Below are 21,219 nucleotides of genomic sequence, written 5' to 3'. Positions count from 1 at the left end.
ACGGCAGTATCTACGTAGAGCGAGTATGGCCATGTCTGCGGTACTCTGCACGGAGAAAAAAAACTTCGTGCACGGGACCTTCGGACGGAAAACTTCGTTAAGGTCATATGGATCTCTGAAGTTTTTGGATCACGCATCCAAAAACTTGAGATCCAACTGCCGAAGTTCAGGTCAGACTTCTGAAGTATTTCGGTATATACTCAAGGGTTCACGCCACACATCTGAAGTACCCCGGTACATACCGAGAGCCTCAGATATCTGACCCGAACTTCGGCAGTCGGACCTCAAGTTTTCGGATGCGTGATCCCAAAACTTCAGAGACCCATAAGACCTCAATTTCGAGTCCCATGCACGAAGTTTTTTTTCTCCGTGTGTGATTGATTCACCAGCTATGAGACCTCGAAAAATGATCAAAGTTCCTACCCAAATGACATCCGGCAATGGTTTCATGCTGGTAGTGCGTCGAGAGTCATCAGTTCTAAAACTGTTACTACACATTATTTTTAAATGAAAATTTGGCAGAAATGTTTCTTCTAGTAAAAAATGATGAATTAGTGAGGGGGAGAGGAGGCGGGAATAAGGGTAAAGGAGGAGAGGGAGAGAGGGAGAGTCAAACATTTAGCGTTACTTATTTCATGAATGGTCCGTGTGGGGAAAGTGTGATTTTCAACTAATGTATCCACCAAAGTTGGTTAGAGCTGGACCGACTTAAACTGAAATGCACTCCGTCTCCTCAAGTTTGAACCTAGAAAGAGAGGTTTTAAGCTGTGGCGTGGCGTGCTTTGCGATGTATCGATTGATGTGCCATTTAAACCTATGGAAAAGGATCAATAAACAGGGTGTTCGCAGTGAACACATTAATGATCGATTCTTTACCATAACTTCAAATGGGGGAATATCGATCATCGATCATTCACGCCTCACCACTGGTTTGAAGTTTTATACCCCCATAAGTGCGTCTACTCCGTAATACTATATTTTTAGTTCAAAATATTCCCTCTCGACTTTGAATTTTCAACCAGAGAAAATTTACGACTGGTTGAATTCAAAACTACTCTCAGCATATTTGTTCCCTCTGAAATACGACTTGCTGCGTTTTTCTTAAACTATGTCCAATTCGTATCAGAAGTTTGAAAGGTAGAGTATCTTATCACTTCTACAACTCTAGTGAAGTTTTATTCATTAACATCAAACGCTAAAGGCTCAATCATAGTTTACAACTTGCAGACTTATAAAAAAAAAAAAAAAAAAAAAAAAAAAAAAAAAAAAAAAAACAAGCAGTACTTAAAAGAGTCGGATGGCAAAACGATCCCTGGAATGAAATTACGTATCCTTGTGAGCGGAACGATAATTTGCGCAATGAAGCCATTCCAAAATTTATCATCATTTCCTACGCAAAATATTGATGAAAAATATAATGTATTACCGTCCTCTAAAACTCGTCAACCAGTCCATTCATACTTGAATCCATGCGAACGTAACATGTTCACGGTTGCTAGCCGTGCCTTACGCTGCCGTGCTAAGGAAGAACGCCGAATGAGAAATCAGGCGTTGCCAAATTATCTTTGATAAGACACAAATTTCCAGGTAAACTTTTGAATATTTTCCTTCCAATTTTTCATATAATTTTGTTCGCAATTTCACCTAAAGTTCCTGAAAATTTCAAGGAAAAATACTAAAGACTTTCCTCAAAAATAAAAGTTTTATCAAAGGAAATTTGGCAACTCTCGAATATTCATACGACGTTTCTCCTTAGCACGGCAGTACAGGAGAGAGACCGGAGACCAGGGCGCCTGAGTAAGTGGGTGGCAAACTGATAACCGCACCGATCAGTCGGCGTCCACCATTCATCAGGCAACAATCGTCCATCAATCACTTATCCATCATTGTCACTCAATTTGTCTAAACCCGCGATAGGAGGTGGATTGTCCTCAGCATCAGCTCCAGAACAATACGTTGGGTAGTGCCTTTGCGTCCGCCCTCTACGGCGGTAGCGAATACGTGTTCAAGTCAACGGGTAAAGTTGCTCCGCTCGCATCTGAAGGAGCTTTGGGCATGTAACTGAGAGTCACATTCGGTGGACTTTCGGCCATGGTCAGTGAAACGTGGTCTCCTTGGAGGCTCGGACCGTAACGGTCTATTTAGACTGCATACTACAGTAAGAACCACTTTTTAAAGTTTATCCATCATTTCCCCTGCAAAATTTGTTTCACTTCACAAAAATAAAATAATGAGGCATTTTCACGATAACTATGAGAAGGATGTTTGATAGTTGAGAGGCTTAGAGCACAGAGAAAAAAAGGAGGTGTTTGCATCTTGAGGTTTGTTTACCCTATGACGTAGGTCGGTACAACCTGGCCAGCGAAATCCGGAATTCGAAGTATGAAAAACGGACCGTGATGTCCCATTTTTTTGCTTAAATCAACTCAGGATATAATTTCAAGCACTTTCTATAGAATGACTTTTTTCCATAAATTACACCATTTCCAAGAAAATCGATGATAAACGTCGCTGTACCGACCTACGTCATCAAAAAGATTCCAAGATGCCCGAAATGCAAACACCTCCTTTTTTTCTCTATGGGCTTAGAGGACAAGGCGCATGAGTATAGATTTTGCTATTTCGAGAAAAACGTGTTTAAAGTTTCTTAATTATATGAGACCTTATGTCGGAAAGAAAGTTCAAACTCACATTTTGCTGCTTAAAAATTGGATTTTACCAGTGAATTTTTCAAAGATTTTATTTCAAACCTAGATGTGGTTGAAATCGCTAATAAGTTAATTTTTTTCGAAAACTGCAATTATGCGCCTTGTCCTCCAAGCCCCTCACTTTTATGTTCAATAGCTGATAAGACGATAACTATGTTCAAAACACGGCCTGTGTTTAAATGAATGAACTTATTTCCCATAACGGCGTTTCTCAGTCCCAATACAGCCTCGAGTTAGGTTATTATCTAAATATGAATAAAATCGAATGTGTGCTGCGAGAAAAAGCTTACTTTTAATATGTATGATCGATTTGACGTATCACTAATAAATTCTTTATGCGAATGGCAAGGATTTTATTCATATTAAAATTTAATAATGATTTTTGCCACACTAATTTCACATACGTGCGGTATGATTTGATCCAACAAATTAATTTTTCAAAGCATTACGATGAATTATTTATTGAACACATTATATAACATGTATAATAATGGTAAAGGTTGACATCTTGATCCTTTGACAGTGTTGCTTTTTAATTTAATCTGAAAGAAGAGAATATGTAACGTTACATCCATGTTTCCGCTTAGTGAGACGCTCAGGGAGCCTTCAAAAGGAGTTGACGCAACCCGCAATTCCAGTCAGAAGTTGCTCCATCATGAATCACCTGCATTCCGAGCTCTTCAATTGTGCAGTTTTAAAAAAATTATACGTAAAACATTGAAAATGAATACATAAACGATGATAACTTAAGAATACCTAATAAGAAAGAAAAGACCTCGATGAAAAATTCCTAAAATGAAATCATGATTATCACTATAAAATTGTAGGTTTAATCAGATTGTTTATAGTAAGTAAATTGAAATCATAAATCTCATCGAAACTTTACGTAAGAAAGTGCATCATTTGAAAATAAACTTTTTTAAAACTTTATTCATATTTAAAAAAATATTCTTATTCATTATTCAATTTCTTTTTTTTGGGGTCGTAGGTATTGATGAGACTATAAGACCTCCTCGAAAGGTGGTTGCATGATTCACCCCTTTGAATGGTTTTTTCTCGCTTGCCATCAGAACTTCGCGTTGGACTAACGGCCCTGTCGTGCTACAACGTCCTATGCACATTCGGACGTTAACAGTCATGCCCAATAAAATATTCACATTTGAGGAAAAATTTCACAAAATTTTCTTTCAGATTTGCAGATACTTAGGATGAAACTGCGAATGAAAGCTCGAATAAATCGGGGGGAAATATTCACAAAATTTCTAGAAAACGTGCGTTTAAATGGAGGAAATTTAACAACGTTCGCAGACTCATAGGACGTTCTTACTTAGCAAGTCAGAACTCTGCCGTGCTAAGGAAAAACGCCGTACGAGCCATCAGGCGTTGCCAGATTTCCATCGAAAAATCGCACATTTTCAAGACATTTTTTGAATATTTTCCCTTCAATTTTTCAGAGGATTTTGTTCGTAATTAGAACTGAAAAGTCTGAAAATTTCAAGGAAAAATATTCATAACCTTCTTTCAAAATTTGGCCCTTTCTGAGAGGAAATTTGGCAACATTCGAATACTTATACGACGTTTTTCCATAACACGGCAGAGCTCTGCCGTGCTAAGGAAGAACGCCGTATGAGCCTTGAGGCGTTGCCAAATTTTCTCCGATAAAAAACGAATTTACAGGGAGTATTGTGAATATTTTTTTCCCAAAATTTCTAGACAATTTTGTACGCACTTTAATCTAAAATACCTGAAAATTTCTAGGAAAAACATGCATAAATGATAGCAAAAATACATGTTTTATCAAGGGAAATTTGGCAACTCTCGAATGTTCATACGGCGTTTTTCCGTAGCACGGCAGAGCTGCCCACCGTCTTTGCGTAACGGACTCCACGGAGTGGCCGTACGGTGCAGAGGCCGGAGTTTACGACCGCGCCGCCAGTAAATACATCCACGATCCAACAAATTAGGTTATTGTTTCTAAATACTGCAAATATTTCACGTGTAAAAACACGGAATGATAAGCGGGACAGCGTCATAAACAAGGTGAAAAAATAGTCGCAGGCCTATTGTAGCCGACGTTAACGGCTCGTATGCAAAACCTACCATCTGCAGCAGCCGGATCTCACCGAGGAGCTAACAAGGAGTTTCGGAACGCACTACTGCATGAGCTACTGCCCCGTGTAAGGAACTGGAGGGCGTTGCAAAATCTCGTCCGAGTCCAGATCTTACTCATCTTCGTTACATTGATACATTGAAGATAAATCGGACGCATTTATCCGAAATTAGTCCGACTATATGTCTCACGCTGCCACATTTAGAGTGCATTTTCGAAAAGGAACCAAGATCATTCCAATGTCACTAAGATTGGGCGACTTTTTTTTAAATGCAGATATAAACTGGATTGCATTTTGCATAAAGGAACCAGGAGCATTGCAATGCTGCTAAGATTGTGCAACTTCTTTCGTCTTGGAAGATAAACCCGATTATCCATTAACAGTTTCTATTTTACTCTCAAAAAACTGTAAATTTAAGACAAAAATTTCATATTTTTTGATGATTTCAGTAATTTTATTGCAAAGGATGAAGTTGCATAATCTTAGCATCATTGCAATGCTTCTGGTTCCTTTTTGCAAAATTCAATCCAACTGATCATCTAAATGAGTTTTATCTTTACTCCCAATATGAATTAAATACGAAAATTACCTTTGTAGATTTAATTTTTTGCATGAGTATAGTGCCTTTTTGCAAATAATGTACGTTGCAGAATCCTTGCAACATTGGAATACTTTTGGTTCCTTTTTTGCAAAATGCAATCCATTTGTTCCTCATATTTTATTTTTTGAAGACAGATAAATAAAACACCAAACAACTTTTTAAATTTCCAGTGAATTTACCATAAACAATCGAGAGTATTTACTCACAAAATTTTAAGTTGCAAAGATGCTTAAATTTTTTTTAAAGAAATAAGAGATCATAGAAAATCAGGCGACGTCTGTTGCAATTACCAGTTAAATCGGTCCAAATATTGTTGTAAGGTGTCCAAAGACGACAGATTATCGGAATATTTTTTACCATATGCGATGGGACCTAATATGAATCGTAGTGCAGTATGAACTGCAGTATATCGACGGTGTAAGTCGGCAATCGCATAACTCGTTTGCGGTGTCTGAAATTCTCCGCCTCTATGTCATTATTTTAGAGGAGAACAAATTGACATCATTCCTTGAAGTTTATGCAGAATTTTCTTCGCACAGAGAAAAAAAATCACGGCAGTTTTAAAAAATTGCCGTTGAGTGGTTTTTCGTTTAAAAAATAAAGTATGACAGGAAGTCTGAGACGTCGCAAAACGAGTTATGTGATTACCGACTTACACCGTCTATATGAAATATATTCCAAGTTTTTTTCTCCCTTTCTTTTAAATCAACCCCTAACCCCTTGCGATTGGTTTTCAATTCAACCTTTGATTCCCACCGAATTTATGCGAGACACCGAACGCAAGATTTAGGCTTTCACTCCTCACACCGCACAATTTGACAACAGTGGACTTGCTACACTTGTGCCTGTCTTAATTAGGTTGGCAACATTGAGCTGCCGACATATTATTTATAGTGATCATTTGTTATTATATAGCTCGGCTACCTATCCTAAGTGACTCCCTAACTGCTACACGTAGCAGAAAAAGGTTATCAAAACGCAAGCCTGCTTTGCGCGGCCATAGCACGTGCAAATACTGTGCTGAAAATTGCGCTTCATAGTCCTGGAATGTGGACAGCTTTATACTAAATGAGTTCCAAGAGGAAACCGTGAAGTTGGTTGCAACTTTTACGATACACCATGCAATCCATCTCGAATGAGTTTGTTGCACACAAGTGATAAAGCCAAGTGAGTGACTTTATACCTAAAGGTATAAACCACGTCGAACCAACCAGGAGTCTTGTATACACACTCCGAAACGCACGATTCACGTAATCCGTGTGAATATTTTTTAAAGTCATTGCCAAAATTGACAATTTTTCCTAATTGTCGGCGCACAGTGGGTCGAGTCGATAGGAGAGGTCGGAAAAAATTCGGAAACTTTAAACGCTTATAACTCCGTTAAATCAAAACTTTGAGATTTTAAAAATGGCCCCATTGGTTTCCTCGTGAAATTTTCTGCTTAAAGCACTGCTTGAAGTTTAAAATCTGACGGAAAATACATTAAAATTTGCGGTAATAGTCAAAAACTTAATGTCCGACCTATCTGATTGACTCAATCCACTGTGCGGCGATCAGATTTACTATTGAGAGAGATTTAAGAAAATTTAACCGAAATGAATAATCGCGCTGTTTTTGGTCTTTCTCACTTAAAAGTTCAATTGCTGCAGCTCGTGCTTTTTTTCTAAATAGAATCCACTATAAATAAGTTTACACATTTTTTGAATGTTACAAAAGATCCGCTGACTCGAATCTTCACAAACTGACTGCGGTAAACGCACAAGCTGTATAGACAGTAAGTTCGAAATGTAGCCAACGTGTGTTACGCAATAAAATCTAAATACAGAGGGAAAAAGCTAATATGCAAGCCCAATTTTCCCTTAAAGAGATAGTTCATAGTTGCAGTAAAACTAGTAACGTGTCTGCAGTTGTCTTCCTGAACGGTTGTAACTAGTGTTGCACCAAACGGTGTATCTCTTCGAGGGAAAACTATGCTTGGATAATCTTTTTGCCCTCGGTATTGAGATTTCAATGTAACGCAAGTTGGCCACATTTCCAATTTATGCACTAACTTTACTTAATTCTTGTTGAAGCTCTAGACAGCTAATCTGTACCTTCTGATGATAGAAGAGGACAGAGAAGAATATAATATAACTAGTAATGAGAAGAGGAGGAAGAGGAGGAGGAAGTCGTATGCCCAAAGTAAAATTTTTGGAGTATTTATTTTAATTTGTTTCAACCGTGCGTATAAGTTTGACCGTCTGCCGGAAAAATAATTAAAGCGACTCCAGTCTACCGTGACTCATTTTCTACCAAAATGCGACTCAGCTTTCTTTTGCATTGGTGGGTCTAGAGAGTTGGCAACCTATAGTTTTCTCTACCTGAGGAATAAACCTGTAAAAATGACTCCATTTAAACTCTCTCATTTAAACCTGTAAACATGTATCGATTCTCGGAGGGGACTGGTGCCCCAACGAGAATAGATTATTTAACACACTAATAAAAATATTTGTGTTCGTATGTTACTTTTGGTTAATATAGGAAGTGAGACACAAACCAACATAAAACTGTTAATTTTGGAACCTTCAATTTGCGGTTTTAGCGCAAATAACAATGAAGGGATTGGGAAAGTGCATTCCTCGTATTGCGGCGTTGGTATGCACCACTCGTTATTTTACTAAATTCCTTCAAGAAAACTAGCCAACATTTCCTCTCGAAATTGACAACCAACGGCTAGGGTTGGCTGGACGTATTTATGCTGAAAGGAACTATGCGCAAGTGGAAAGATGGGTTGTGCTCGTGAAAGCTGGATAAGAAACAATGTAAAAGCGGAGACAGTTCCTTTTGAGAAATTGGAAAAGCGGGATTTTCAATTAAATGAAAAGCGCTAACTCGTGAGCCGCGGGCATGTATCTAGTGCCTTGTGGACAGGGCTCATGAGTTAAATGCCGTGTCGTTGATCGTCGTTTCTCTCGTCGTTACCGCTGACGTCACTGGCGCTTTATATTACCCGTTCATTCTTATGGCTCGACCGCTGACGATCACACCCCATTTTTCCACTTTCACATAGTTCCATTTTGCATAAATACGTCCAGCTTGTGTTTTACTCCCCGTATCGACCAAACTTTTGTGTTGAGATTTCTTTCGATGCACAGCTGTAAATGGAAAGAAACAGTGGCGTGGCGTGAATTGCGATTTATCTATTGTTATGCCATTTAAACCTATGGTAAAGAATCGATTATTAAGGTGTTCGCTGCGAACACCCTGTTTATCGATCCTTTTCCGTAGGTTTAAATGGCGTAACAATCGATATATCGTAAAGCACGCCACGCCACTGGAAATAAAACAACGTTGCCAACTTGCAGCAACGTCCGTCCCAGGTTACCCAAACAGGGATGGATTTACGGAACTTAACTTCCGCGTAAAGTTCCGTGAACTTTTGTTGGTGTTGACAGGGCTTTCACAAAAAAATGTGCCCAAAACGAGTGAACGCGTCTCATACACCCCCTCCGGCGCGTTCACTTAACGAATCAGAAGGGAGCGGAAAAATATAGTCGGCCCATGGGCGGGAAGTAGGTAAATCCGGCCCTGGCTCTACGTGGAATTTTGGTCAAGAAACATGTATCAGAATGCTTAAATTCGAACCTGGTATAGTGGTCCACTGAGCCCAGAGACAAGAGACCCTCCACTAGTATCTTGGCCATTGTGGAAGCTTTTACTTTCGGGACTTCAGCATTCTACTGTTGACTTACCTGCATGGTTGATGTTCAACAACGTGTTGGCAGTTTCGTTTTACAAACAAGCCGAAAATGGCCGACGTTTGGGAACCTTATTTGGCTCATGACGTCACCCGAAGCTCATCATCAAATATGTCGGTAGATCAACAGCCGAAATTAGGGTGATTACTGTTGCTCCCTAATAACTGTCCATAAGGAATTGTTGAAACCCCGAAAGTAAAAGCTTCCACCTGTCGCTAGGAGGCCAGTGGAGAGTCTCTTGTCTCTGACTGAGCCCAATGTGGAGCTAAGGCTTCGGATTGGTCCCATTCGGCGGGTGGCACTTGTGTTCCACGTCGCAAGTGCCGTTGATGAGATGCTGGAGCTGCAAGCCGCGCATGTTGGGCGTGTCACAGCCTAAACCGAGACCTTGGCAGAAGAGGGGTTTCCTGGTGCTGGGATCTTTGAGCGGGAACCAGATCCCTCTGTAGGTCGGGTAGAGATCTCCATAAGCGCCGAGCTTCCCGCCCGGCTCGAACCAGTCGGCGGAGTAGCAGTCTTTCAGGTTGCTCGGACAGACGATCGGCATCGGAAGCCCCTTCTCACCCGGAGCCGAGGGCAGTGGCGCAGCAGTGGCGTTGCTGCTCGGATCGATTTTCGTTTCCCAAAAGAAACACCAGTTTGCCAGGTTTGTCGTCTCTGACATGTCTGATGCCTGGAGAAACACACATATAAATATTAATCTAAATGTCGAGATAAATGATAAGAGAAAGATGAGACACAGTAGCCCAAAGTAGATTTACACAGGTATGGACAAGTTGAAAATTTCCCATGAGCGTGTCACATGACTACGTGACGTAGGTTAAGGGGCCCGTTTTTTAATTAAATTACAATCAAATCAACATTCAAACGTTTGTGCGTTTAAACGTTAAAATTAATATCGCATTATCAAAATTGTGGTAAAAACCCCACAAAATTGTGACAAACGATAAACCGAACATAATAAATCAAAATAATCAAAACATACAAAATGGCGGAAGTTAAGGGGCCTCTGGAGAGCCAATCAGAGGCCAGTTGTTTAGTTCTGTCCATACCTGTGTAAATCCACCTTGCAATAGCCCGAATACAGAAAACAGTAAAAGCACATTAACATACCAAAAAAAATGGGTGTACAAGGCTAAGGAGAAATAAAACAAACCAGGACGTTTCGGTCCAGTTACGTGCTCATTCTCAACTGGGAAAAAGCTGAAATTGTAAAAATTAAAACAAGAAAATGAGTATGCAACTCACCGAGGTAGTTAGACTGAGAAGTTTGCACTGATTTCTACCTCGGTCAGTTGCATGCTCATTTCCTCGTTTTAATTTATTCATTTTTTAGCTTTTTTCCAGTTGAGAATGGGCAAGGAGCTGGCCCGAAACGTCCTGGTTTGTTTTATTTCTCCTTAGCCTTGTGCACCCATTTGTTTTGGTATTTTAGTGTGTTTTTCGAGATAAAGTTACTGAATAAGGTGGTACAATACTGCCAGGCTAAGGAAAAACGCCGTATGAACATTCTAGAGTTGCCAAATTTCTCCGGATTAAAAAAAGCATTTGAGGAAATTCATGCATGTTTCTCCTTGAAATTTTCAGATATTATAGACTAAATTGTGTCCAAATCGTCTGAAAATTTTGGAAGCAAATGTTCAACATTTTCTCAGTAGATTTTATCGAAGGAATTTTGGCAACGTCTGAAAACTCATACGGCTTTCTTCCTTAGCGAGACAGAATAATGCTGATGCAAGAGATCACATATCGTCGTCTCCCGAACGAAGGAACGCAACTGTTTTCAAAGGTCGTCGAGTGGACTCAAACAATTTGTTTATTTTACAAAAATGTACCCGTGCAATTTGTATTCCAAATTTTTCTGATTTTTACACGGAATCCGAGGAAAAATCAGAATCGGGAGGAAAATCGGTGAAGTTTCAGTTAATAATGCTCAAGATTCTCCCAGTTAATATCAGATTTGCGAGGAGAAATTTAGCAACATTGAGATGGAGTTACGTCCCTTCGTGTGAGAAACAACGATACATCTAATCGTTTGATTAATTTTATTATTTTCATTGTACTGCATTGAAAAAATCAGTTGCGGGCCATATAAACATTCCGTCCACATTCCGAGCTCAGCGGCCGAAAGTTCCGGGTGCTGGAGCCGTAGCTTCGATTGCTCCGAGTGCTACGCCCCTAACTTTCGGCCTCTGAGCCCGGAACGCGGGTGCGGTATGTTTGTGTAGCCCGTAAGTATGGCTTCCACGGCCGGATTTTTTTTTCAGTGTGGAATTTTATCAGAGACAAGAAACCCTCCACTGGCCTCTTGGCCACAGGTCAAAGCTTTTACTTTAAGGGATTCAACGATTCCTCATGGACGATTGGACGTATTTCTATCAAACAGAACTGTGTGCAGGTGAGAAATATGGGGTGTGCTTTAGAAAGCTGCATAAGAAACAATGTAAAAATGGGCGTGATTCCTTTTGAAGAATTGGAAAAGCGGGATTTTACAGTCTACCAAAAGGAACTAAGCGCCAACTGAATGCGAGATTCATGAGCCGCGAGGATGGGACGAGAGTGTTGTGGACAGGGCTCATGAGTTAAAGCGCCCCGACGACGATCTCCCCGTCGCCCCCCCCCCCCCCCCCCCGTTGATCATTGCCGCTGACGTCACTGGCGCTTTATTATTCTCATTCACTCTTACGGCCAGAGAACTAACGAGCACACCCCATATTTCTCACCTGCACATGGGTCTGTTTGGTAGAAATACGTCCAATTATAAGGGAGCAACAGTCATTACCCCAATTTCGTCTGTTGACCTACCTACATGGTGGATGATGAGCTTCGGGTGACGTCATGAGCCAAACAAGTTTCCCAAACTTCAGCCATTTTCGGCTCGTTTGCAAAACGGAACTGCCAACACAACACGTTGTTGAACATCAACCATGTAGGTAAGTCAACAGTGGAATTCTGAAGTTGCGAGATTAGAAGCTTCCACCATGGTCAAGATACTACACGGAAAGAAATTAAATGTTGATTTAGCATTTATACTGTTAAAAAGATGTCCAACAAGTTTCAAATGCTGATTTTACATTTTAACAAATGCGTAACTACGCCCACTGCAAATGTACAAATTAAAATTTTATGTTAGCATTTTTATATTGTAAAATCAGCATTTGAAACTTGTCGGACGTCTTTTCAACAGTATAAATGCTGAGTCAACATTTAATTTTTTTCCGTGTAGTGGAGGGTCTCTTGTCTCTGGATTTTATCCTACCTGAGGGTATTGGTCGAGGGCTAGGCAGGAGCCATAGGGGCCCCCTTCGCTGTCATAGTGCTCGTGGCCGGGCTCGAAGGGGACGAAAAATGCGCACTTCTGGTTGTGGACGCGGGTGTTGGCCCAGCATTCGCCCATCTGGATCCCGTCGTTGGACTCAGAATTGGCCCCGGTCAGCTTCCCGATCGTCAAGCGGCAGCCCGAGTAAGAGGCGTTCGCCGGTCGGGGGTGTTTGTCGTCTTTCTTCGTCTGCGGGATCACCATCAGCCACAGATTCGCCAGTATCAACAGGGCCACCGAGACAGCCACCTCCATCGTCGGGCTTTTTTTATGTCATACTTCTGAAATAAATACGACTCATTAAATTTTCCACTCCAGAATCGTCGTTTCGAAAAGTACAATATACACTGAAAAAAAAATCTCTTAGCCAGTTTTAAGCATGAATTACTCCTCTTGCGTCTGATTAAAACGAGTCACGCGATTTGAAACTTACAAGTGTTCACACCATTAGATGTGCAGTATTGCGATTGGATCTCGTGATTTCACGGCCACAATGGGAAGCTTACGGTTGTTAAATGTACGCCATACTGTCAAAAATTAAATTGTTAATATATTTTCAAGGATGAAGATTAACACTGAAAAAAAATCTCGGTTTATTTACTAAGAAAAGAGTGAAATTACTAAGAATTCAGGGTTCTATTTGATCCCAGTATTTTCTAGGTAAAATTATCATTTATGGAATTGGTAATTTTACCGAGAAATCTCGGTAAAATTATTGACTTTCTCGGTGATTTTACTGGATCCCGGTAAAAACGCCAATATTTGTTATCGACTGTGGTAGAATTACCGAGATAAAATGGCAAAGTTACCGGGAATTGATTACCAAAAGTGGTATTCTTACCTGAAAAACACCAGTAAAAATACCGATTTTTAGGTAAGCTTACCGGTCTGTCTAGGTAAAATTACCGATAATTGGTAAAAAAGTGAGATGGTAAAGGTACCAACGGACCTTGGTAAAAACGCCGAGAATTTTTTTTCAGTGTATTTCTAATTCTTATACTCCAGGTTGAAGACAGGGATTGGGCCACTGTAAGATTTGAACCGGAAAAACAAGCAGGTAAACCCAACACGTGGGCGTGGTGTTGCGCCTTGAAAATACATCTACGTTTATGTTATCATAATCAGTTTTATGCTTACGTTCTAAGTTTTCTAACGACGCAAAAATGCCTTTAAAATATCATGTAAATTTAGTTATTGGACGCCTAAATTGTATATCTGAACAGTGAACATAGACTTTCGAATGCAGAGTTATTTCCCGCAAAAAGTTGCGTAGAAAACGACTCGCACAATGGGAAGATCAGAAACCAACTTCTAAACGTGATGTTAACAAGCATTTTTGATACATATCAAATGGAAGTTGGATTATACAAAAGACGTCATTTGTATTTTTGCCAAAATGTATATCTTGTTCGAAGTTGATTTTCATACTTTCTGTTGCGCGATTCGCATTCTTCGTAGATTTGAAGGGGAAATATAATTCGCAGTGCTTCAATTCATACCTTGTCCATAGTGACCCATTACCGTCATGGAGGCTATCTTTATTTAAATCTTCTGTCACATTCTTACGGCGCAGTGATACAACTATTTGAACTCTCCGGAATGCGTGAGGTATCACGACGAATTTGAAGGCGTTTTCAAAACAGCCTAGTCCCGTTATCGGAATAATCGTTTTGCATAGCTCATATTATTTTGCTTCCATTTCTAACCGCTTGTTTAATTATGGACGTATGTATGCGAGAAGGAACTAAACGCCATTTTCAAACTTCTCAGTAAAGCAAGTTTGACTAAAACCATTGGCGTTTCCGTAGTAATAGACCGATTTTGGTTTACTTTAGCTTGTTTGAAAGCTGAAGAGTTCCTTTAATTACACACGTTGCGGAAATTAAGAAAAAGTGCATATTAAGCGAGATATAGGGGATTTTGCACGTTGGTCCACTTGATTTAATGCGCTAACCCGGATTCCGAATTAAATCAAAAGGAGCTATCTCCACTCGATTGACGCGCGCGCGACAGAGCTTGATGAAAACTTGGTGAAACTTGGTGTCGGGAGGTATTTTTGGACGGGAAACTCGAATTTTGGGTCAAATTTTGAAAATTCAGAAATCCAAGATGGCGGACATGGCCTAAAATGCTATCTCGGCCCTGTCCAGGCGATCTTAGTGAAACTTGGTATCAGGGGGTATTTTCGGACGGGGAACTCGAAATTCGGGTCATATTTTTATAATTCAGAGATCCACGGCACGGTCGATATGTGACCGTCACTCAGGGGATCTACGAGACGACATCTGGGATTTTTCGGCGGTGCGCGTTTCAATAGGAGATAACATTTTAGGCCACATCCGCCATCTTGAATAAACGAATTTTTAAAATTTGACCCGAATATCGAGTTTCCCCACCGAAAATACCCCCTGATACCAAGTTTCACCAAGATCGGCTGGACAAGGGCCGAGATAGCATTTTAGGCCATGTCCGCCATCTTGGATTTCTGAATTTTCAAAATTTGACCCGAAATTCGAGTTTCCCGTCCAAAAATACCCCCGATATTAAGTTTCACCAAGTTTCCATCAAGCTCCGCCGCCCGCGCGTCAATTGAGTGGAGATAGCTCCTTTTTGATTTAATTCAGAATCCGGGTTAGCGCATTAAATCAAAGGTAATTTACACATAGTTCTTTTTCTTTTTATTCGTAATCGCTGATTCCCTGTTTTGCGATTTTTCAGGGGCTGATCCTAGGGGATGAATTTAGTATTTTGGGGGCATATTTACGTGTGAGAGAAGCTTATTACATGGAGAATCCAGATCCGTTAAAAACTGAAATTTGGCGCTTAGTTCCCTTTCGTATAAATACGTTCTTATAATCCTCCCATAAAAACCACCCATTTACTAAATACAATGCTAGCTGAAGCGCACTTAAGCGCATTCATGACTGCAAAAATGTTAACGGAAATCGAAAAGGCCAGCGTGCATGAAGGCTATTTCAATTTCAATCTTCCGCCGCATTTCTAAGGCGCGATGATACAACTATTTGAACTCTCCGGAACGCGTGAGGTATCACGCCGCATTTGAAGGCGTTATCAAATCAGCCAAGTTCCGATACCTGGATTATCGTTTTGCATAGTTCATATCCTTTTGTTATTTTCCGTGCCACTTGTTTATTTTTAATCCTCGTAGAAAAACCACTTATTTGTAAATACAATTCTAGCTGAAGCGCACTTCAGCTATGCATTCACCACTGCAAAAATGTAAGAGGAATTTGACAAGCCCAGCGTGCATGGAGGCTATCTCCATTTAAATCTTCCGTCACATTCCTACGGCGCAGTGATACAACTATTTGAACTCTCCGGAATGCGTGAGGTATCACGCCGCATTTGAAGGCGTTTTCAAAACAGCCAAATTCCGATACCCGGATTATCGTTATCGAAAAACCACTACGAATTCACATGCAACCCTTGTTTCGTAAGAAAAAGTGAAAAATTTACTCTCAAAATTTCGCAAAAGGTAAATAGATTTTCAGAAACACGCTGGGGCACTGTGGAATTCTTCCTAAATTTTCAAAGAAGTATACTTCTTGGAAAATTTCTATATATTTTCAAGATCTTCAGTACAGAGGGATATTTTTAGTAACTGCGTTTCATTTTCTTCCGTCGTCAGATGCTAAGGATTCCAGTCTGGGCATCCTCGACTTCAATGGCTCATGGCTCAACTCCCTTGCCATAGACAAACGAAGGGCGAGTCCAGGGGGGCCTGGCCCTTTTAGAACTGAAAATAGTATCACGTGCCCCCTCCCCCCAAAAAAATTAAATTTTCCCGATGTTTTGATTGCAACAATTCGCAAGTATTTTGTGCTGAAAGTATACAAAAACATAATTATTCCGCAGAAATTGATGGAAAAATTCTTTATGGAAGCTTCAAAATGCGTCGAATAAGTCGTATGAATTCTAAAATTTCTCGGGAGATGCCCCTGGGACCTCCCCCCCCCCTCCGTGCTTGGGGCCCGGACCTTAAAACTGGTACCAGGGCCCGAGATGGGATGTGGCGGGCCTGATTACCGTGTGGGTAACTATCCAAAGGAGTCCCGGGGGACCCCCCCCCCCCCTCAGAAAGCTGTTACCCATGTGCCCCCGCCCGGCCTAGGCAAGTTACGATTGAATGTTTCGTATGGCCATTCGTATCTGATTACTACTGGAAAACTGTGCCACTTTTTGATTGGTCAACGAGTTTTCAGGCTTCATGATGCTCTTAAGGCCGTAAATAAATAAACAAGATGGCGGCTCACCGTAACATCGATAAGAAGCTAAAATTTGACAAAAATTTCAATTACACAACAGTAACAATTTAAACTAGCATGTCTACGAATAACACTTGAAAACACTGTTGAATCGCCTTTCATCTTAATCACAGGAAGATGTGAGATGTGCATAACCTCAAACTTGCTTGCTAATTACAGCCATCTTGTTTGTTCATTTACGGCCGTAAGAACATCGTGTCAGCCTATTTCCTCGCGACCAATGAAAAACCGGCACAGAAACGGCCATACTCTGTCTATAACGGTACTCTAGGTTTAGTCCACGCATGTGACATTGACTCATTTCAATCCATTGGAAACACATTTAAGAGGCACGGCCCACTATCACATGTGTTTAGACCACTCGCTGAGTCTACGGTGTGACCTAAAACCTCCCTGCTCGCTCCTCCCGCACCCATTAACCACGTTCTGACAGCTGCCGCGGCGCGGACCTCTAGGGCTCCGGGTTGGGCAAAATCGCTTACATCCAAACGGGTTCAATCGGGAGTTACGTTGTTATTGCTGCGGATCTAATTAATCGCCCGGAGAGCCTAGACCGGCGGGCGAGATTAAGCTCCAAGTTCAAGGCCCGCGATTTTCGGTCAAGTGCTCGAATCAATTGCGCCTTTTGAGCGAGCGTAGCCGGCCGAAAAACTGAATGGAGCCCCGTTTTGGCGATTTCATCACGGCTCGATTTAATCACAAGAGCAGCCGCGAATCAAAGCCCGGTTCTTATCTCACTTGACCCGCGAGTTCTGCCATCTCACTCGAAATTTCGGACGCCGTTTTTGGGTCAAGGTGACGCGGATTTTTAGCGATAGTCCAAAGGAAATACCCGGCCGATCGCAATAGAGGTATTCAGTACCGCGAAAAACTCGAAAAATTTAGTCAAGTGAGTACATCATTTCTATGAAATGGACCACTAGACAAGGTACGAATTTAAGCAATCTGATGCATGTACCTTGACCAGAATTTCACGTAAGACACGATTCGCACAACGAAAATTACTGAAATCAACTCCTAACGAAGATATTGACGTTTTTATTTCACACTGGTTACGAGGAATTTGAACTGCCCGCTCACAAGAAACTTAAAGCTCTACGTGAGTCAAATCGCGCACTATAACGGTTTCAGCAAGTTTCTCAATCGAGCAATGTTCATTTCTCACCATGTGTTGTTGAAACTATTAGCATTTTGCTATAGCTGAGCCACAGCGTCAAGATTAAAGTTGCCAGATTTTTATATCGCAGACTGTAATGCGCGTTCAGCGCGCCATGTGAATCACGTAGAGCATTGAGTTTTAATGAACGGGCGGTTTGAATTCACGCATCAGGAATCATTAAATATCTTTGTAAGGAGTTGATTTCGGTAATTCTTGTTGTGCGCATCGTGTTCTACGTGAAATTTTGGTTAAAAAATATGTCTCAGAATGCTTAAATTCGCATCTTGTCTAGTGGTCAATTATGGTAACTATAATCTATAGTACGAAACTCTGATCGATGAAAAAAGACCTTCACTGAAGGAAAGTTGAAATAACTAATCTCGTTCAAGAAGTGCAGTCGCGTTTGATATGACAGAAGTGAAAAACGGCTTTATCATCGTTAAAATTCAACAAAAAAAGTAAGAAAATTTGGGGAAGAATGAATCGAACCATACGTTGACAACGCTCCCTGTCGAATAATGTCCCGTAAAAGTGAACCACTCTGACGTCAGACTGAGTCACAGTGTTTTATGAAAAACGGTTTATACCTATCAATCTGGCATTGGTTTGACTCGAAATCACGCAGAATCCACACTTAGCTGCATTATGCACTGAAAAAAAACGAAGTTGATTTAACATTCTTGATGTTAAAAAAAGTGTGCAAGAACTTATAAAATGCTGAAATGCCCACTACATCAGTTACTTCAGCAATGCTAAGATGTAAAACTAACTGCTGTGGCGGGTAATCCAGCATTTAATAAGTTCTCGCACACTTTTTTTACATCTACATAAAATGTTAAAATCAACTTCACTTTTTTTTCGGTGTTTCAGACTTGGGGTTTTCACCGCCAGACTGACAAAGTGTGGCAGACGAATTTAGACTGGGTTACATACAGCAGCCTGACTCGACCTGATTTCAAACTGACCTGACATTAGGGTCTACAATGCCCGAAACATATTGCTAATATCATGATAGTTTGCTCAAATAAGCAAACGTGAAGATGAACTCACCTGTAAATGAATTGGAAAAAAGGAACGATCCTAACATGCCGGAAAACTCAGTGACAGCAATTCAAAACCACCGGAAATTACTACATGATAAAGAGCGACAAACCGTGCAAGAGCTCACTAGTAAAATAAAAACATAGGAGAAAACACAAAAACAAAACAGTAATTCACTTGCACGTCAAATGTAGTTAAAAATCGCTGACGCATTTCACCGTTTCAGGCATCGGCTGCTACAGTGTCAACACCTGAAAAGTGTCCGCTGTGCACTGCCCCGCTGTTTTTGAATGAAACAAGACGTGCAAATGAGTTATTGTTCTTTATTTTTCTGTGATGAGAGTGCATTGAACAGATTATGAAAAAATTGGAACACACTTGCAGTGGTGGTAACAAAGCACATCAGTTCGTAAAGCAGCGATTTGACGTCAAAATAGGTTCACACTAATGACAAAAAAAGAACTGTTCGGAAGGCCACGAAGAAAGTTACACAATTAGTTCATACTTTTGGCTACACTCAAATTCTGAGAAGGAAATGTCTAGTATACAAGTAAAATGATTTTTGGGTGCATATAGACATTCTGAGAGCTAGTCTGGATCTATGAAAAACGATGTTTTGAAATTAAATTATACAGGTGCTAAAGTTATACCGTTCCTTTTAAGGAGCTTAAAACCCCATCTCCATCACGTGTGTTTTGGTGGATTGGCATCGGCCTTGGTGAACACTGCGTAGCATCCTAGTGCGCAAGAGTTGGATAGAACGACTCCTTTTACGATTTTTTCACCTGTGCCAGAGTATTATTTGAACGTATTTCTGCTGAATGGAACTATAGACGAGTGGTAAAGATTGGGTGGAGCTGCATAAGAAACAATGCTAAAGTGGGCGTGTTTCCCTTTGGAGAAATAGAAACGCGTGATTTTACATTCTATCAAACGGAACAATGTGCCAACTGAATGCGGCACTCATGAGCCGTAGACATTGCAAAAGAGCGTTGTGGACAGGGCCGGATTTAGAGGGTGGCCACAAGGGCCGCGGCCTATCGCGGCAAATTTTGCAAGTTTTTTAAATGTAGGTTTAAGAAAAAATCGTATTCAGAAAAAAAATTACCAACTAGAAAAGGTGACAAAATCTCTCATTTCCTGAGAGTATAGTAATTTCTAATTTTGTCGTCTTTCGGTGATACAAGATACAGCACCTTTAATTAGTCGAGTTAGGAGAGAAACCAAACACGCAATTTGGCCTGGAATGGCGCGGCGCAGAGAGGAATGATGACGAGGACTTGAAATTAAAAGGAGAAGCCCTCACCCGCCTCGGCATGATTGGTCCACGCACTGCGTCAAACAGAGTGTATTCAGCGTGAAACGCATAGCGCCTACAAGACTGCATGATACTTCTGCACGCATTGCGTCAAACAAAGTGTAGTCAGCGTGAACGTGAAACGCATAGCGCCTACAAGACTGCATGAATACTTCACGCATTGCGTCAAACACACTGCGTTCTGCAGCGGACGGCGTGAAACGCACAGCGCCTACAAGACTGTAGGAATACTTCACACATTGCTCCGAACACAGCGCAGCGCGGTCAGCACGGCGGCGCGGCGGAAAGTTAAAATTATCAAACCGCATTTAAGTTCGTTCTTTCATAATTTGTTCGTTCATTTCTTATAAATGAAAGGCCTTGTCCACACAGAGATAGGTTTACGGAACCTAACTTTTGCGCAAAGTTCCATGAACTTTTGCGAGTAATGTTGACAGGGCTTTCGCAAAAAAATGTGTCCGACCTGACCGTAAATAATAACAGGAGCACTTCGAGCCCGGCAAATTGAACGTACTCATGCTAAAAGGAACTATGTAAAAAGGGTCCGGATCAAGAAGAATGCTGCCTCGCTAAGGAAGAAGGTGTTCCATGTTCTTCCTTTTTACCCTCTCTTTCCTTTTTACATAGTTCCTTTTAGCATGAGTACGTTCAAGCCGGGCTCGAGGTGCTCCTGTTATTATTTACGGGTCTACTTCAAAAACCAAGCATTACAGGCCCAGCTGGGGCGGGCGCTTCCACTTTAGGTCGGCCGATCGGCGGGGAGGTCGGGCAAATTAGTCGGCGGCGAGCGAGTGGTGGTGAGTGCGGCTCCAATTAAACGTCCGGCTCCGGAGTCGAAGAGAACTAGTTGGGCTCGTGCGCGGTGAATTCAAACGAGCTTATTTATCAACGGGCTCAGCCCGCCACCGCCGCCGCTACGATTGATTGGCCGAGCCCGAA

At 41.1% G+C, this 21,219-nt stretch overlaps 1 protein-coding gene across 2 annotated transcripts; it reads right to left on the bottom strand.

Moving 5' to 3' along the window:
* Positions 1–7,602: 7,602 nt before the first annotated feature.
* On the bottom strand, positions 7,603–19,228 carry LOC109037137 (uncharacterized). Of its 2 annotated transcripts, none has more exons than XM_072303311.1 (4): positions 18,972–19,228; positions 12,417–12,757; positions 9,045–9,830; positions 7,603–7,793 (listed from the first exon to the last, which is right to left on the bottom strand). In XM_072303311.1, exons 2-3 carry the CDS (start codon positions 12,729–12,731, stop codon positions 9,423–9,425), a joined length of 723 nt encoding a protein of 240 aa, XP_072159412.1. In that variant the 5' UTR covers positions 12,732–12,757; positions 18,972–19,228; the 3' UTR covers positions 7,603–7,793; positions 9,045–9,422. The 2 variants fall into 2 exon arrangements, with proteins under 2 accessions (XP_072159412.1, XP_072159413.1); XM_072303312.1 differs by having other exon boundaries at positions 7,603–7,780.
* Between the last annotated feature and the right edge of the window lie 1,991 nt (positions 19,229–21,219).

This window comes from Bemisia tabaci, chromosome 8 (genome assembly GCF_918797505.1).
Source record: "Bemisia tabaci chromosome 8, PGI_BMITA_v3".
Taxonomy (NCBI): Eukaryota; Metazoa; Arthropoda; class Insecta; order Hemiptera; family Aleyrodidae; genus Bemisia; species Bemisia tabaci.
Note: the sequence above shows the minus strand (reverse complement) of the source record. Positions and strands in the feature narration are given on the sequence as shown.